Source organism: Hibiscus syriacus, unplaced genomic scaffold (genome assembly GCF_006381635.1).
Source record: "Hibiscus syriacus cultivar Baekdansim isolate YM2019G1 unplaced genomic scaffold, ASM638163v2 tig00110403_pilon, whole genome shotgun sequence".
Classification (NCBI taxonomy): Eukaryota; Viridiplantae; Streptophyta; class Magnoliopsida; order Malvales; family Malvaceae; genus Hibiscus; species Hibiscus syriacus.
Window position 1 is genome coordinate 843,638 of NW_024062723.1, and position 14,789 is coordinate 858,426.

Here is a 14,789-nt window from a genome sequence, read left to right on the forward strand (position 1 = left end):
CAAATGTTCAACCAATAAAAATGAATGAGTATTAAAATTATATTACCTAGACCTCAATTTTAACAATTTATGAAAATTAAATAAAATTAAAATATATATATATATATATAGTATTATATATTTGATATTATTCTATAATTTTTTATAACATTATATTTTATTTGTATTTGCTAAGAGTTTAGGTTTGGCGTTTGGGTGGTAGCTGGTTGGCGGTAGGTGAAGTTAAGCTAAGAAAGTTGGCCTGACTTTACATGGAAATTTAGATAACTTATTAAATATAACATATATTTTCTTAATACTTCAATTAATATGTAATACATTTATAACCTTTTAAATTTGTATTTTTTTTAAAATTTTATGCATTGCTTTTTTATGTGTTTCTCAATTAAGATATCTATTTGAGCTAGACATTTTAGAAATAGAAGATAAATACTTTATATAAAAATAAAATTTAAAAATTATATTAACTAACTATTTTAGTGATGGTTACTCATAAATATTTTTAACATGTCTTAAGATATTCAACATCAAATTACACAATATTTGATTCGGATTTATTTTTTAGGATAAAATACACAAATGATCCTCTGACCATAGAGGATTATCGCTTTATTAAACTCCTCGATTAATAAAAGTTACAAATGGACCTCTGATTATAGAGTGTTTCTTTGTTGAGTCCCTCGGTTATTAAAAGTTATAAAATGATCCCCGACTATTCATTATGTTATGAACTTGTCATTTTCCGTTAAAGAATAATTGCATTCTGAGTTGAACGTTAACTCGGTGAGTGTGATATGCCCAGAATCTCAAACAACTATCATATCTCAATCATCATGTTAACGTCCATTTTAGACAACCACCAGTTTTTTAACGAAAAATGATGAGTTTGGAACATAATAAATAGTTGGGTGACCATTTTGTAACTTTTAATAGCCGAGAGACTTAACAAAGAAACATTCTACAGTCGAAGAATTATTTTATAACTTTTAATAGTCGATGAAATTAATAAAACAATAACCTATAATCGGAAGACCATTTGTTTACATTACCCTATAGTTGTAATACCCAAAATTTTGGTTAGTGACCAAAATGTAACTTTTGAAAGTTTGATGGTCAAAGTATAAAACTTGGAAGAAATTTTAGAAAATTAAGTGGTAAAATTCTTGAAAAGAATTTTATTTCATAATTAGATAGTTTACTCTGAGAGTGGGGTTTTATGGAAGTATATTTTGAATTTGGAATTTTGGTAAAGAAAAATTAGAAAGGGTTAAAACCGGTAATGAATCGGTAATTTCAGATTTAATTGGAATCTTACAAAAATTTGAAGGATGTTATAAATAGTTAGAAATATTATTTTAATATTTTGGATAAGATAAATTTGGTCTGAAAATATGGAAATTTTCAGATTTAATCGAAACAGTGGAATTTAGTGACTAAAATGCAAGTTTTGAAATTTCATGGGAAAATTCAGAAATTTAAAGTCAAAATATTTCATCTTTGACTTTGAATTATGATAAGGATGAGTTGTCATGGTTTTATGGTAAATAAGAAGATTCATTAAGGGTAAATTGGTCTTATCCCAATTAAGTGAATATTATATTCATTTAAGTGGATTATAATGTAAAATATTATGATATGCACCCAACATATCATTGCATTTGTTCATCTTCTTCTCCCAAATCAGCCGTGGGTTTCTCCAAAGGTAAGTGAAAATTCTAACTCCATTTTCAAGCAATTTGTTTAGGATTTTGTGTAAGTTGTAAATAGAAAATTGTTGTATGTGAAAAACTCTATCTTTTGGTACCAATATGGCATGGTAATCTTGTTGGTGTTCAAAGATCCTAAATTTAAGGGTTTGTTTTCATAAAAAGGGATCATGAAATTGATGATGGATTTTGATGTTTGTGAGATAGTAGATTCATATTCAAGCATGTGTGATGATTAGAACATATTTGATCTTTTGAGAATTTGTTCTATGAGTTTTGATCATGGATTGTTTGAGTGAGAAAATTATGGAAAATTATATATGAGTTGGAAATGATGAAGGAAGTATTATACAAGCCTTAGAAAAAAATTGGGATCATTTCGTAAGTTTTGAAAAGTTGAAGATCAATTCGTAAATTCTGGAAAATGGAGGGATTGTTGTGTATGTGTTATATAATTGATGTGCTATACTGGAATTTTTGGTATTAAAGATTTAGGTGATAAAATGGTGAAGGACTATTTTGAGTAAATTGGAAAAGTTGGTTCAAATACTAAAGAGAATTAATAAATGTTAAAGTATTTTAGTGGTGAATAGGTTGAAATATGATTATGGAATTTATTTTGTAAATATTTTTATGTTAGTACAATACTAACATATATAGGTATGAATTTATTTTTGTACAGATTGTGATTTACTCGGTTCAAACGATTCGAGTATAAAGAAAAGGGTTATTGTGGACAATAGTGAGGCTTATTTTGGAAAATTATAAAGTCTCAAAGTGAGTGCAATACATGCATGAAATTATACATGGATGTTTTATACATCATTAGGAAGACTTGCGATAAGTCGACATTGTTTATATCGGCATGATTTTATATCATTTTTATAAATTGACATTGATATGTCATAGTATGAAATTAAAATGCATTGATCATGAAAAATGTGATATTTTACCATGAATGTTTTCGGGGTATGAACTGTCCAATGTTAAATTTGATAATATACTTTGCCATGGATGAATCGAATAAAGTATACTATATGCCCGAATAAGTCATTGAGGGACAGAGTATAGTTGGCATGCCATAGAGTATAGCAGGGTTTATATTAGCACTATAGTGTGTAAAGACACTAAGTGCAGGTTTATGTCCGGATTAGCACTATAGCGTAAGCTTAGTGTAAGTGGTGGGCACAACCTTATGTGTATTATCCGGATTAGCACTATGGCGTAAGCTTAGTGCAGGTTTAGCACTACGGTGCATGTAATTTACTCGTATACCCAGGGTCCTCAGGGTTGTATATTGGGCTATTGTTTATGGTTTTATACATTATTGGTTAATAATGGTAAGCATGAAATTAAGCTTACGAGCTTAAGAAATTAATGGCAAGTATATTGGTAAGGAATTTTATATTCAGTTATATTATTTTTTATCATGGTAAAATATTGGATATGCTGATAATATGATTGTAAGGTATTTGGTTTTTATAATAAAATTATGCATGAATTGTATTGCACTGTAAAATGTTTTAATTGCCTCACTAAGTATATACTTAGCGTGTGATTATTTTCAAGCGTAGGTTAAAAGCTCGTAGAAGAATAGAGAGTTCAAGACAACATCAAGCATCAAGAAGTATATTTCTTTATAAGTAAGACATCCTAAAATGTAATGTAGTCTTAATTAGTGGCATGTAATTATTATGTTTTATTTGTGAAAAAAATTGGAAATAAGAAAATGGAATTTTATAAACTTATATGTATTTTCGCAGTTACTGTAGTAGTTATTGTTCATTGCTACAGTAACCACGTTTTAGAAATTTTCAGATTATAAAAGGGGAATCGATTCCCCTGCTACAGGGAATCGATTCCCCCACTATTCACTGTTACTGTTCACGGGTACTATTCACAATCCATATAAAATAAATCTTTTGAATTAAATTGGTTACAACGAAACATGATTATTATGATATGGTATTTTTATAATATTATTTACCATTTTAAGAATATAAATTTTAAATCGTTTTTGAAATGATAAAATGGTTTTAGAAATTAGGATAACATTTATAATTTGTATAGGTATAATTTACCATTTTGTAACTTTTAATAGCCGAGAGACTTAACAAAAAAATATTCTACAGTCGAAGAATTATTTTATAACTTTTAATAGTCGATGAAATTAATAAAAAAATATCCTATAATCGGAGGACCATTTGTTTACATTACCCTATAGTCAAGTGATTTGTTTTAATTGATTTTTTAACAAGAAATTTTAAGTCAGTGGTGGCTCTCCCAAGTCCAGGGACAGGGTATAACATAAGAATTTACAGATTGTCCAACAAAAGTGACGGTGATTTGAACTTTACTTTACAAACTCAAATTTCTGAATCCCAACCACTTATACCGACTCTCGTACTCGTTCGCGTATTTAGATTCGTTTTGCAACTTCTAATTGCGACCAAAAAATCATTTAATTCACGGTCAATTTGCAGCATCAATTAATAAGATGCATGATAGGGACCAATGTTGATAGCTATAAATAAAAAAAAAAACAATGAGAGAGAATGCATTTGTATTTGGTCTAACAGTGGCGTAGCAGAGACTATTTGTCTTGTCTCATTCTTTTGTAAGAGATTCTATGCCTTGAATTCAAATGTGGCATATATTCTATAAATGGTCAAATAGCATTTAAAAAAGAATATAATTAGCTTAATTCAAATAACCATGCAAGTAGTTCATATGATTATAATTATAGCATTTTCATCGAATTTGATCCAACATGTTTGAACAAGATTGACAGATTATATTTAATATATGAATCTAAAACTAGATCCAAGGGACTTTAGCCTATAATATTTTAATGATTTTTACATAAAACTTGATTAAAATTTATTTTTAACTAATAAAAATTGTAGTTTTGTTGAATTTCAAAGCTTCACTTACTATTGAGCATAAAGCCATCACTTTTGACTGGTACAACACTGTACAATTTATGCAGTTGCGTACATAGCGTGTAATCTAAAAGTGTTCAATATTTACCTGCTTTAGCAAAACTTTAATATAGATCATAGAATTTGTCGTCATATGATTATCAAATTTTGACTCAATTGATTTTATCAAAGGACTAATTATAAAATAAGTGTTCATATTATAATGTTTTTCACGAATAGATGTTCAAACTTTTTTTTTTAAATGATTCAGGTGCTTAACGTTACAAACGTTATCACTTTAGGTGCTCGGGCCGCAAACACTATTAATTTTTTTCGTTAAATGAATGTGTCACATTCCGATAATTTTAAAATTTTTATTTAACTTTAAAAAAATTAATATATATATATATATTGAATTAATCACTGGTATCCGATATATTGACAAACTAATCCAGATCAAGTATTGTAGAGGCGAGGACGACCCTCCCAACCCAGTTTGCTCCATTCGCAAACGCCAGGATTCGAACCCCTGACATTACTTAAGGGAACTAGTGTCTCATCTCACTAGATCAATTGGTTGTTGGTAATATATATATATATATATATATATATATATATATATAACGTGTAATCTAAAAGTGTTCAATATTTACCTGCTTTAGCAAAACTTTTATATAGATCATAGAATTTGTCGTCATATGATTATCAAATTTTGACTCAATTGATTTTATCAAAGGAGTAATTATAAAATAAGTGTTCATATTATAATGTTTTTCACGAATAGGTGTTCAAACTTTTTTTTGAATGATTCAGGTGCTTAACGTTACAAACGTTATCACTTTAGGTGCTCGGGCCGCAAACACTATTAATTTTTTTTCGTTAAATGAATGTGTCACATTCCGATAATTTTAAAATTTTTATTTAACTTTAAAAAAATTAATATATATATATATATTGAATTAATCACTGGTATCCGATATATTGACAAACTAATCCAGATCAAGTATTGTAGAGGCGAGGGCGACCCTACCAACCCAGTTTGCTCCATTCGCAAACGCCAGGATTCGAACCCCTGACATTACTTAAGGGAACTAGTGTCTCATCTCACTAGATCAATTGGTTGTTGGTAATATATATATATATATATATATATATATATATATTAAAAACAAAAAAAAAATTGAAATAATCCCAAAACTTTGAAAACCCTTGTTTCAACACCTAAACCCACGCTGGCTACCGCCCTTTTTAGTCGACGAAACTTCACCCGACCTCAGCTCCCCCGACGGTCAATAACCTTATGAAATCATGACCAATCGTTGTTTTGTACCTCGCGAACCCTAGGTTGAAAATCGAGACCCCATGTTATCCCGAGGGCCAATCGGCAATGACTATGGCGGCGTATGACTAGGAAGATGACAGGGACTACGTCGGTGACGATGGTCGTGGTCGACAAGGATGTCAACGACAGGTTAAGGATTTTTAGGAATTTGAGTTCTTTTTTTTTTTGTAATTTAAGTGAAATTCAAAATTACCAAAATATGATATGTGTCACTTAACGAATAAAATTAACGGCAGTTACGGTCCGTACACCTAAAGTGGTAACGTTTGTAACTATAGGCACATGAATCAATAAAAAAAAGTTTGGACACCTATTCGTGAAAACTACTATAATTTGGACACTTATTTTATAATTAAGCCTTTATCAAACAATGACATAATATATTTAAAAAACCATCTTTATTTGACATTTACATCCGAGTTCGAGTAATCGAGAAGCACACTGAGCATTTGTTGTATGCCAATGGGATAGTTATAAGACTCGACAGATCCAACCAAGTGAAGGGCTTCCTTAAGCGCATTCAGGAGATGCTCAGCGTGATGTTCAATGCCAGAATCACCATGCTGAGACCGCATGGCGCTCAATACGCTTCCAACAATCTGATGATCACATCAAAGAATGTTAACAGGTGGCCAAGAAACACGAAGAAAAGTAAAAGTTTGATTCATGATGAAAAAAATAAGGTTATAATCGGATTCGGGTGTGACTGTGAGATACGGATATGTGTCAGATACAAGTATATGTCCGGCACATATATGTTTTACTTTCTGAAGTTTTAATGTATTTGAGCGATCTTTGAAGCATCATATCCTCGTATCTGTGCCGGATAAGCATGAAAAAACATATACTTCTAGAAAAATAAAGAATTGGAGTAACACAGAATTTACATGTGTTGTGTGTTTGAAAAAGTCCCTTTTCTTCAGACCATCAGCTGTATGAACATTGGTTCCACCTGCTAGCTGAAGAAAGTCCAGATAAACAGGTGAGACTCAGTAATCCAGGCTCAATTGGAATTAATGAAGATGAACCTTAATATGTTCATATATACACATATATACGTTTACACAATTAACTTGTGAATTGTAATCTTTACCTCCGGCTAGAGTGTACGTAAACAAGGGACAGATTCCTTATATCAACTACATCCTGGGAAAAGAAATACCAAGGGTGAAAATTTAAGTTCCAATAAAGCAGTGAGATGAATATCCATAGGTTTTAGAATCTTGGGTACCTCAAAGCTAGCGCCACATATGAGCTTGACCCAGTTTCCCTGCTGCAGAGATAAGTGCGGGGAACAGGTTTTTGAAGGAATCCCTATTGATTTTATGAGGTTTTTTACGTTCTGAAGAGGGTTTTTGCTTCCAAATGTTACGTTCACTACAGAAAGAGAGAATAAACTACTAAGAATAACCAAAGAATAAATGATCGAACTGTAAGGGAGGGGAGAAAAAAGCGGACCATGGTGTTGAGGAGGAATTACAGAACTGCAGTAGAAGCTCAAAGCCATGGCGGAGAAGCTGGCAAAGATGGAAAAAGAGGAGGGGTTTAATGGACAACTCTTTTTAACAGATTTCGGCGGTAAGGCTGTATCATATTTTTATAGGTAAATTACGTAAGTAGTACTTAAATTATCAGTTTTAATTGTTTTAGTATTTAAACTTTCAGTTTTTTTCAAAATTATACCTAAAATTTAGTTTTTGTTTCATTTTAGAAACCTAGTACAAAACTTAACATTAAATTTTGAAAAAAATTGAAAATTTAGGTACTAAAACGGATCAAAATTGATTGTTTAGGTATTAAATGTATAATTTACCTTATTTTTATTTAGCCTTTGGGTCAATTCGCCTAATACTTATTTCATTATTTTCCGGTAAAATACACCCATAGGTCATTTAATTATTCATAAAATTACAAACGAGTTGATAATTTTCAAAAAATTACAAACAAATAATTCAATTAATCAATTATTATAAATAATCGCTTGGTTGGATATCTATAATAAGTGTTCCGCAGCAGGGAAAGGTTAATCCATGGTGTCTGGAGAAATTTGCTGAGACAACTCAAAAGCGTGTTGAATCGTTGGAGTGATCGACCTTCGGTGGGTGATGCGTTACACAGCCTTTAAGTCATGCCTTCAGTTGGAGGAAAATTTCGAGAGATACAGCAATTATCGCCATTGATGAGTATACTGTGAGCTTTGTTCTTCTTGCAGATAATCAATCCGACTCTTCATGTAGTAACTGTGTTGATATCCAGCATTTATATTGTACGCACTTACGCATATGGATATGAAGATAATCTTTCGAAAAATTCGGGAAATAAAACTACAGAAAAAAATGAACAAAACAATGTCGGACATATAGCATATCGTACACTATTTCAAAATCAGAGTAACATAACATTAGAGAACTGAGATGAGCAGCAAAGGAATATTTTTACCATAAGAAAAGATTCAACAGGCTAAAAGTGGAACGTTTAACCATACCAGAATGAGCTTCAAGCTCACATGATATAGCCATGACCTTGAGTAAGTGGAGATTTCAGACTTTCAGTACATAAGATCATAACTACAGCTAATTATGTAATGTAGAAATGGGAATTAAGATGAAATTGTGAGGGAGAACCAGATATTTTGAAGTCTTTTATAAGGTCAGTTTGAGCAATGAGTGTCACTAAGATTCCTCAAACAACATTAACACAAAAGTCTCGGTAAAAATAGTTTGTCGAAAGAAGATTACATTGAGCAGCTCTGATCATCAACTTATGAGACCAACTACATCTCAATCTCAATCTCTCCATCGATGCCCACAGTTTGGATTACAGCAGACAAAAAACAGTGTCATACCTTCCTCCCCTCTAGCAGTTGCCTGAAAAAAAAGGTTGCATTAGAAGAAACATTACCACTACTCATCATGCATAGAAAAAAATCATTTCCCTTAAAAAAACATATACATTCTAGATAAGTCCCGAACAAAACATCTATGTTGCCCAGAGTGGGGTGCGAGCGAGTTAGTTTCAGATACGAGTAAACTCAATTTTTTTCTGTTTCCCCCCCCCCCCCCCATATATTTGGATGAATATATCACCGTGCACATATTCAAATGTCTTACAGACAAATGCTGTAGGGAAAACGAAGTTTAAGCAACATAGATTCTCATTATATATGGATCACCCTTGATGCTACATGGAGGAAAACAAAGACAAAAATAGGCCATAGAAGAAGGGAAAATACAGATCTCCTACTGAGTATTAATTGTAGTGAACACCCACAGTTTTTACATTTTCGATAACCAAAAACCACAATAAGGATTTATCAGGTAACCATTGTATCCATAAGAGAATCCGATAACCTAAAGTTGAAAAATCTTAAAAGCAGATGCAATAATATAAGAGAATCCGATATAATGAACACACAACCTCGAGTTTAATGCTCTGTCAAACATTTCAGTCAATTTTTCCCCCTTCAATTTTCTAAAACACAGAGAATCCTCAAGAAATGAATCACATTCTCTCCTTACAATAAGGATTTATCCTATCTATAAACAAAAACTTAAAGTACGTAGGAAGTTCACCTGGAAGAACACAGCCTCTCCATGTTTACAATTGGCGCAAATAACGGCTTTAGTCCGAGGAAGAGTGGGATCAGCAGCCACATCCTGCAACACTTGAGTGCGTTCACCAGCAGAGTGATGCACTTCATTTCTATACACACAGTTGTTTTCAGCCACCTCCTACATAAATAACAACGATAATCCCAATTTAAAACGTTTAACTTCTGGTATTGAGTCAACAATTCACAAAAACAAAAGAAACCCATCTTCTAAATTGGACAAAATTAGAGAGAAACGGTAAAAAAAATGGAACGGGTTAGGAATTAATGTGGGTTTAACACGGAATCAAAAAGTAACTCAAAATAAATTATACCCTAAATGAAAAGGGGGGGGAAACAAGACACCCGAATCTTAATTCTTCATCGAAAAAAAGAAACTTCATCCTGCTAAAAGTAAATAAGTAAAAGAACCTGGTGATCGCAGTTGCGGCAAGCGTAGAGGAGAATCTTCTGGTCCCTGTCTTCCTTCGGGTAGAGGATGTTGTTGCTTTATCAACCAAACAAAAAAAATAAAAATTTTAAGCGCAGGAAAGAAAATCCAAGGGATGAAAAGGTAAATGAATGAAAAGAAAAGAAAAGAAGTAAAAGGGATGAAAAAAAATGCAAGAAAGAAATGACTGCAAGAAGATTAAAGGGCTGTGAGAGCTGACCATTCGCGGCAAAACTTCATGGTACTCATCTTTTCCGATTAATATTTGTTTTCCCGGGAGATTTAGAAAAGGCAGACAGCCTTTGGGTTCTTTTAGTAGCGGGATCTTTCCGAGTGTTGCAAGCCTCCAGTGGGGAAATTGAGGAGGTTTAGCGTTGATGGCTTTTATACTCTCATTCTAGGGTATATTATGAGTTTAATACTTAAATTATCAATTTTAGTCTATTTTAATATCTAAATTTTCAATTTTATAAAATCATACCTAAAGTTTAACTTTTGTTTCATTTTAGTACTTTGGCATTAAAAAATTTAGATTTTGTTTCATTTTAGTACTCGTTCAAAATTTAACGTTAAGTTTTGGAAAGATTGAAAGTAAACGGACCAAAATTAATAGTTTAAGTACTAAATACTTTAAAGTTTTTAATGGCAGAGTACTACAACGAAACAAAAACTAAACATTGGATATGATTTTGAAAATATTAAAAGTTTAGGCACTAAAACAATCTAAAATTGATAGTTTGGTACTAAATGAGTAGTTTACCCTTCATTTTAATATGGGGTAAACTACACTAGTAGTCTCTAAATGTTTAGAGAATTTATGTTTTGGTTATTGAACTTTAAAAAATTATATTATAATCATTGAATATTTAATTCGCTTTCATTATCATCTTTATCGTTAACCGTTAATAAGTATTTACATGTACGAGTGACAATTTGACCAAATCTGATGTGTTCCAATTTAATTTGATTTGGCATTATCAAATTAAAAATTTAGTTTGGATCGTGTTGGGTTAAATTTGTCAATGATGGGTCAGATCAGATTCAGAGTGAAAATCTTTGACCTGACTCAAGATAATAGTATATTATATAATTTTGGGATAAATGATAAAATGACATCTTTCTATAATTTTTTCAATTAGATCTCTATTTTATCGAATAATTTTTTTATATTTGTGTCAGATCAAGTCGAGTCAGATGTGAGGTCAGGTTTGAGTGGATAGGTTATGCTTCTCAGGTCGAGTCAGCCAAAAATCCGACTGTTAGTCGGGTGCAAATATTTTATCTAAAAAATTTAATCAAATCATGTTTGAGTGGATGGATTATACTTATCAAGTCGAGTCACCTAAAAATCCAACCCATTTTCATCCCTACTAATATGACACATTAAAAATTAAAAAAAAAATCCTAAGGTTTCAAATTGATAGAAAGATTATATTTTATAAGAAATTGACGTAATTTAATTTCAAGTTGATCGGATAATTGAAAGTGATATATTGAAAAAATTTAGCTTACAGTTTAGTTGGACCGTCGTCTATTTTTACCATTATTTCTATTATTGTTCGATATTTTTTAATCGAAGGATAATAAAATTATTCTTATTATTCTATTAATTTTTTAATCAAAAGTGACGTTTAAGGGTATTTGGTTTCATTACAAGAATACAAAGTTTAGTTGGGAAACATGACGGATATGATGTAATATGGAATGTAATCTTATATTTTGGTGCAACATGCAGGGATGGTAAAAAAATTCGAACCCGACGGGGAAAATTGAAAACCGAATTAAACGGGTCGGGTTCGGGGATGATAAACGGGGACGGGGACGGGGACGGGGAAAACTCATTTATTTTAAATAGGGACGGGGATGGGGACGGGTTTGGTAATCCCCGCCCCGATTACCCGATTACCCGCCTCGATACCCGACCCGATAAATATTAAAAATAATTATATATATATATATTAATAAATTTAATTTAAATAAAAAATATATATTTATATATTTAATTTAAATATATATATATATACCCGGCCCGATTCTCGGCCCAATACCCGACCCAATACCCGACCCAATACCCGTTTAAATAACCGTTTATGCTAAACGGGGATACCCGTTTCCTCGCGGTTTTCCCCGATTACCCGACGGGGATCCCCGTTTAAATCCCCGTGATTTTTTAAACGGAGACGGTATCAATTTTTTAAACGGGATGGGGACGGGGGGACCAATACCCGGCCCGAACCCGGCCCGTTGCCATCCTTAGCAACATGGTGTAATAATAACATTTGTGATTATTGTTTTCAATCTAAAAAAAAAAGAATGGTTTTTACTAGGGTAATTTACGCTTTTAATATCTAAATTATCAGTTTTTGTCCATTTTAATACTTAAACTTTTAATTCTTTTAAAACCTTACTTAAAGTTTAATTTTTATTTATTTTAGTACCTCCATTCAAAATGTAACGTTAAGTTTTGAAAAATACTTTGAGAGCTTAGGTAGTAAACAAACCAAAATTGATATTTTATGTACTAAACGCGTTAACTTTTTGTACATTATTCTAAAATCACATTACAAAGTTTTCCATCTTAAATATTAATGTACATTATTTATATAAATGTGATCAAACAAATGCTATTTTTTAATGACGTAGCATAAAAAAATTGTTTGAATAATGTCGAACGAAAATTATTCGTTGGTACCATGTACGACGCATGAACTACCATGCGACACCGGGATGTTTCCGTGTGTGATCCATGGCAGACACATAGATTTCCATGCGTTACCCAAATTTTGTTTTTTTTTTGTTTTTTTTACTTATGGTCACTACAAGTTGCTCGAATCATACAATGTTATCCTAATCAAATGGCTCAAATCATACCCTGTTACTATAATCAAGTTGTTTAAACCATGTCCTGCTACCCTGACACTTCAACAACTTTCAAAATTTTCAAAACCGTACTTAAAGTTTAATTTCTGTTTCATTTTAATATCTAATTCAAAATTTAACGTTAAATTTTCAAAAAAATTATAGTTTAGATATTAAATTGACCAAACTAATAGTTTAAGTACTAAATGCATTAAAATTTTAATGACAGATACAAACTGAAAATAAAATGAAATGTTAAATATGATTTTAAAAAAATGAAAATTTAAACACTAATTGAATCAAAATTGATAGTTTAGATATTATATGTATAGTTTACCCAAAATTTATTTAAACACAAATCTTCTAAAAAATTAATGGCAGTGGACTCGAAAGTGGCAGGCAAATATGGGAAAAATTGGCTGGAACAAGTAAACATATCTAAAAATTTTCCGGGAAAACAAATAATAGTGGAGAAAATTTTTAAAATTTGGAGGCAAACCAAACAGGAAAAAACAGACAAAAAAACAATACGGTGGCGCCTTTTTTTTGGTTTATTCAATGAAAACTCTTCATTTTTGTAGAATTTGGCGGGTGGCAAAATGGAATTAAAACTGTGTCCGTCAATGGCTTTTCGGTCATTTCACAGCCAATGAACTAGGGTTTCGCGTCCCGCTTATAAATACTTTTTCTGGATCCCCCTGCGTGCGGTGCTTTATGTCGGTTTGATTCGTTTCCTGCCACTTGAAAATTTTCCTTTTCTTTCTCTAACTTTCTCTCCTGAGAAAACTGTCAGTCTCTCTGATCAGCACAAAGCAAAGCCACCCACTTCATTCCCACCTTTTGGATCATTTTCCATATCTTGATCCGTTTTTCACTCGAAACTTCACTGCTCGTTTGAGTTCTGTTTGTTTTACAACTTGAGTTGGTTCCAGATCTTCAACAAAAATCCAACAATGCTGGATCCAAGTGAAAAAGTTAGTGGTCATCAATGTTCTTCATTGGATCATTAAGCTTAGCTTCCATTTTCTCTGACCTGATTCGCTTATTTTTTTCCTGTAGGGATCATATTCGGAAGATCAAAGTTACGAACATCAAGAAACGATCTCACCTACCAGATCTCAAAATCAAAGCGTTTTCAACGAACAAATCAAGAAAATTTGCGCCGATTGCGGTACTTCTAAGACCCCTCTTTGGAGAGGCGGCCCAGCTGGTCCCAAGGTATTCCTCTATTTCCATTTCAACACTTATTTGATCTTTAATCTTTGATTTTTGTTTCTCACGCTTTAATTTGATTCTTTTTTTGCAGTCATTGTGCAATGCTTGCGGGATCCGAAGCAGGAAAAAGAGGAGATCAATAATCGGACTAAAGAAAGCGGAAGAGAATAAATCAAAGAAATCATCAAACAGCCCTAGAAATTTAGGTGATAATCTGAAGCAAAGGTTGATATCATTGGGTAGAGAGGTTCTGATGCAAAGATCAACGCTCGAGAATCAAAGGAGAAAGCTGGGCGAAGAAGAACAAGCTGCTCTTCTTTTGATGGCTCTCTCTTATGGTTCTGTTTATGCTTAATTTATCCGGGCGTCTAACCATTGTTAAGTGATTTTTGCTCAATTCTTTTAGTTCTAAGTGTTTAACTAATTGTATTGTGAGAAGGAATCAAGAAAGTTTTGAATGATCTGCTTTGCCTAATATAATTTTAGCAGTGATTTGTGTTTCTGGGATCTGATTTCTCCATCTTTTTTTTTTTGAATTTGTTTTGTCTTATTGAACGTGTGGTTTATATAAACTTAACCCAAAAGAGAAAAGGCAAATTCCATGGATAAGGATGAAAAGAAACCTATAAAGGAATGAAAATGAAGTTTCAGGGAAAATCAAGAATTTTCTTTGGCGCCAAACAGCTTTAAGCACTATATTGAATTT

The 14,789-nt window shown here is 31.9% G+C and overlaps 2 protein-coding genes across 2 annotated transcripts; one reads left to right on the forward strand and one right to left on the reverse strand.

The window, feature by feature from the left end:
- Window positions 1–8,728: 8,728 nt before the first annotated feature.
- LOC120123833 (DNA-directed RNA polymerases II, IV and V subunit 9A) lies at window positions 8,729–10,333 on the reverse strand. Its single transcript, XM_039142651.1, has 4 exons — window positions 10,230–10,333; window positions 9,991–10,066; window positions 9,542–9,700; window positions 8,729–8,836 (listed from the first exon to the last, which is right to left on the reverse strand). Exons 1-4 carry the CDS (start codon window positions 10,256–10,258, stop codon window positions 8,756–8,758), a joined length of 345 nt encoding a protein of 114 aa, XP_038998582.1. The 5' UTR covers window positions 10,259–10,333; the 3' UTR covers window positions 8,729–8,755.
- A 3,225-nt stretch (window positions 10,334–13,558) lies between these two features.
- On the forward strand, window positions 13,559–14,484 carry LOC120123838 (GATA transcription factor 15-like). Its single transcript, XM_039142655.1, has 3 exons — window positions 13,559–13,842; window positions 13,928–14,086; window positions 14,175–14,484. Exons 1-3 carry the CDS (start codon window positions 13,822–13,824, stop codon window positions 14,436–14,438), a joined length of 444 nt encoding a protein of 147 aa, XP_038998586.1. The 5' UTR covers window positions 13,559–13,821; the 3' UTR covers window positions 14,439–14,484.
- The last annotated feature ends 305 nt before the right edge of the window (window positions 14,485–14,789 follow it).

Coding starts and splice junctions, on each gene's coding strand:
- LOC120123833 (XM_039142651.1), bottom strand. CDS start 10,258: ATGAGTACCATGAAGTTTTGCCGCGAATG. Junction 9,701..9,990: donor GCCGCAACTGCGATCACCAG/GTTCTTTTACTT, acceptor TTATTTATGTAG/GAGGTGGCTGAAAACAACTG. Junction 8,837..9,541: donor GAGAGGCTGTGTTCTTCCAG/GTGAACTTCCTA, acceptor CTTTTTTTTCAG/GCAACTGCTAGAGGGGAGGA.
- LOC120123838 (XM_039142655.1), top strand. CDS start 13,822: ATGCTGGATCCAAGTGAAAAA. Junction 13,843..13,927: donor TGCTGGATCCAAGTGAAAAA/GTTAGTGGTCAT, acceptor TTTTTCCTGTAG/GGATCATATTCGGAAGATCA. Junction 14,087..14,174: donor GCGGCCCAGCTGGTCCCAAG/GTATTCCTCTAT, acceptor CTTTTTTTGCAG/TCATTGTGCAATGCTTGCGG.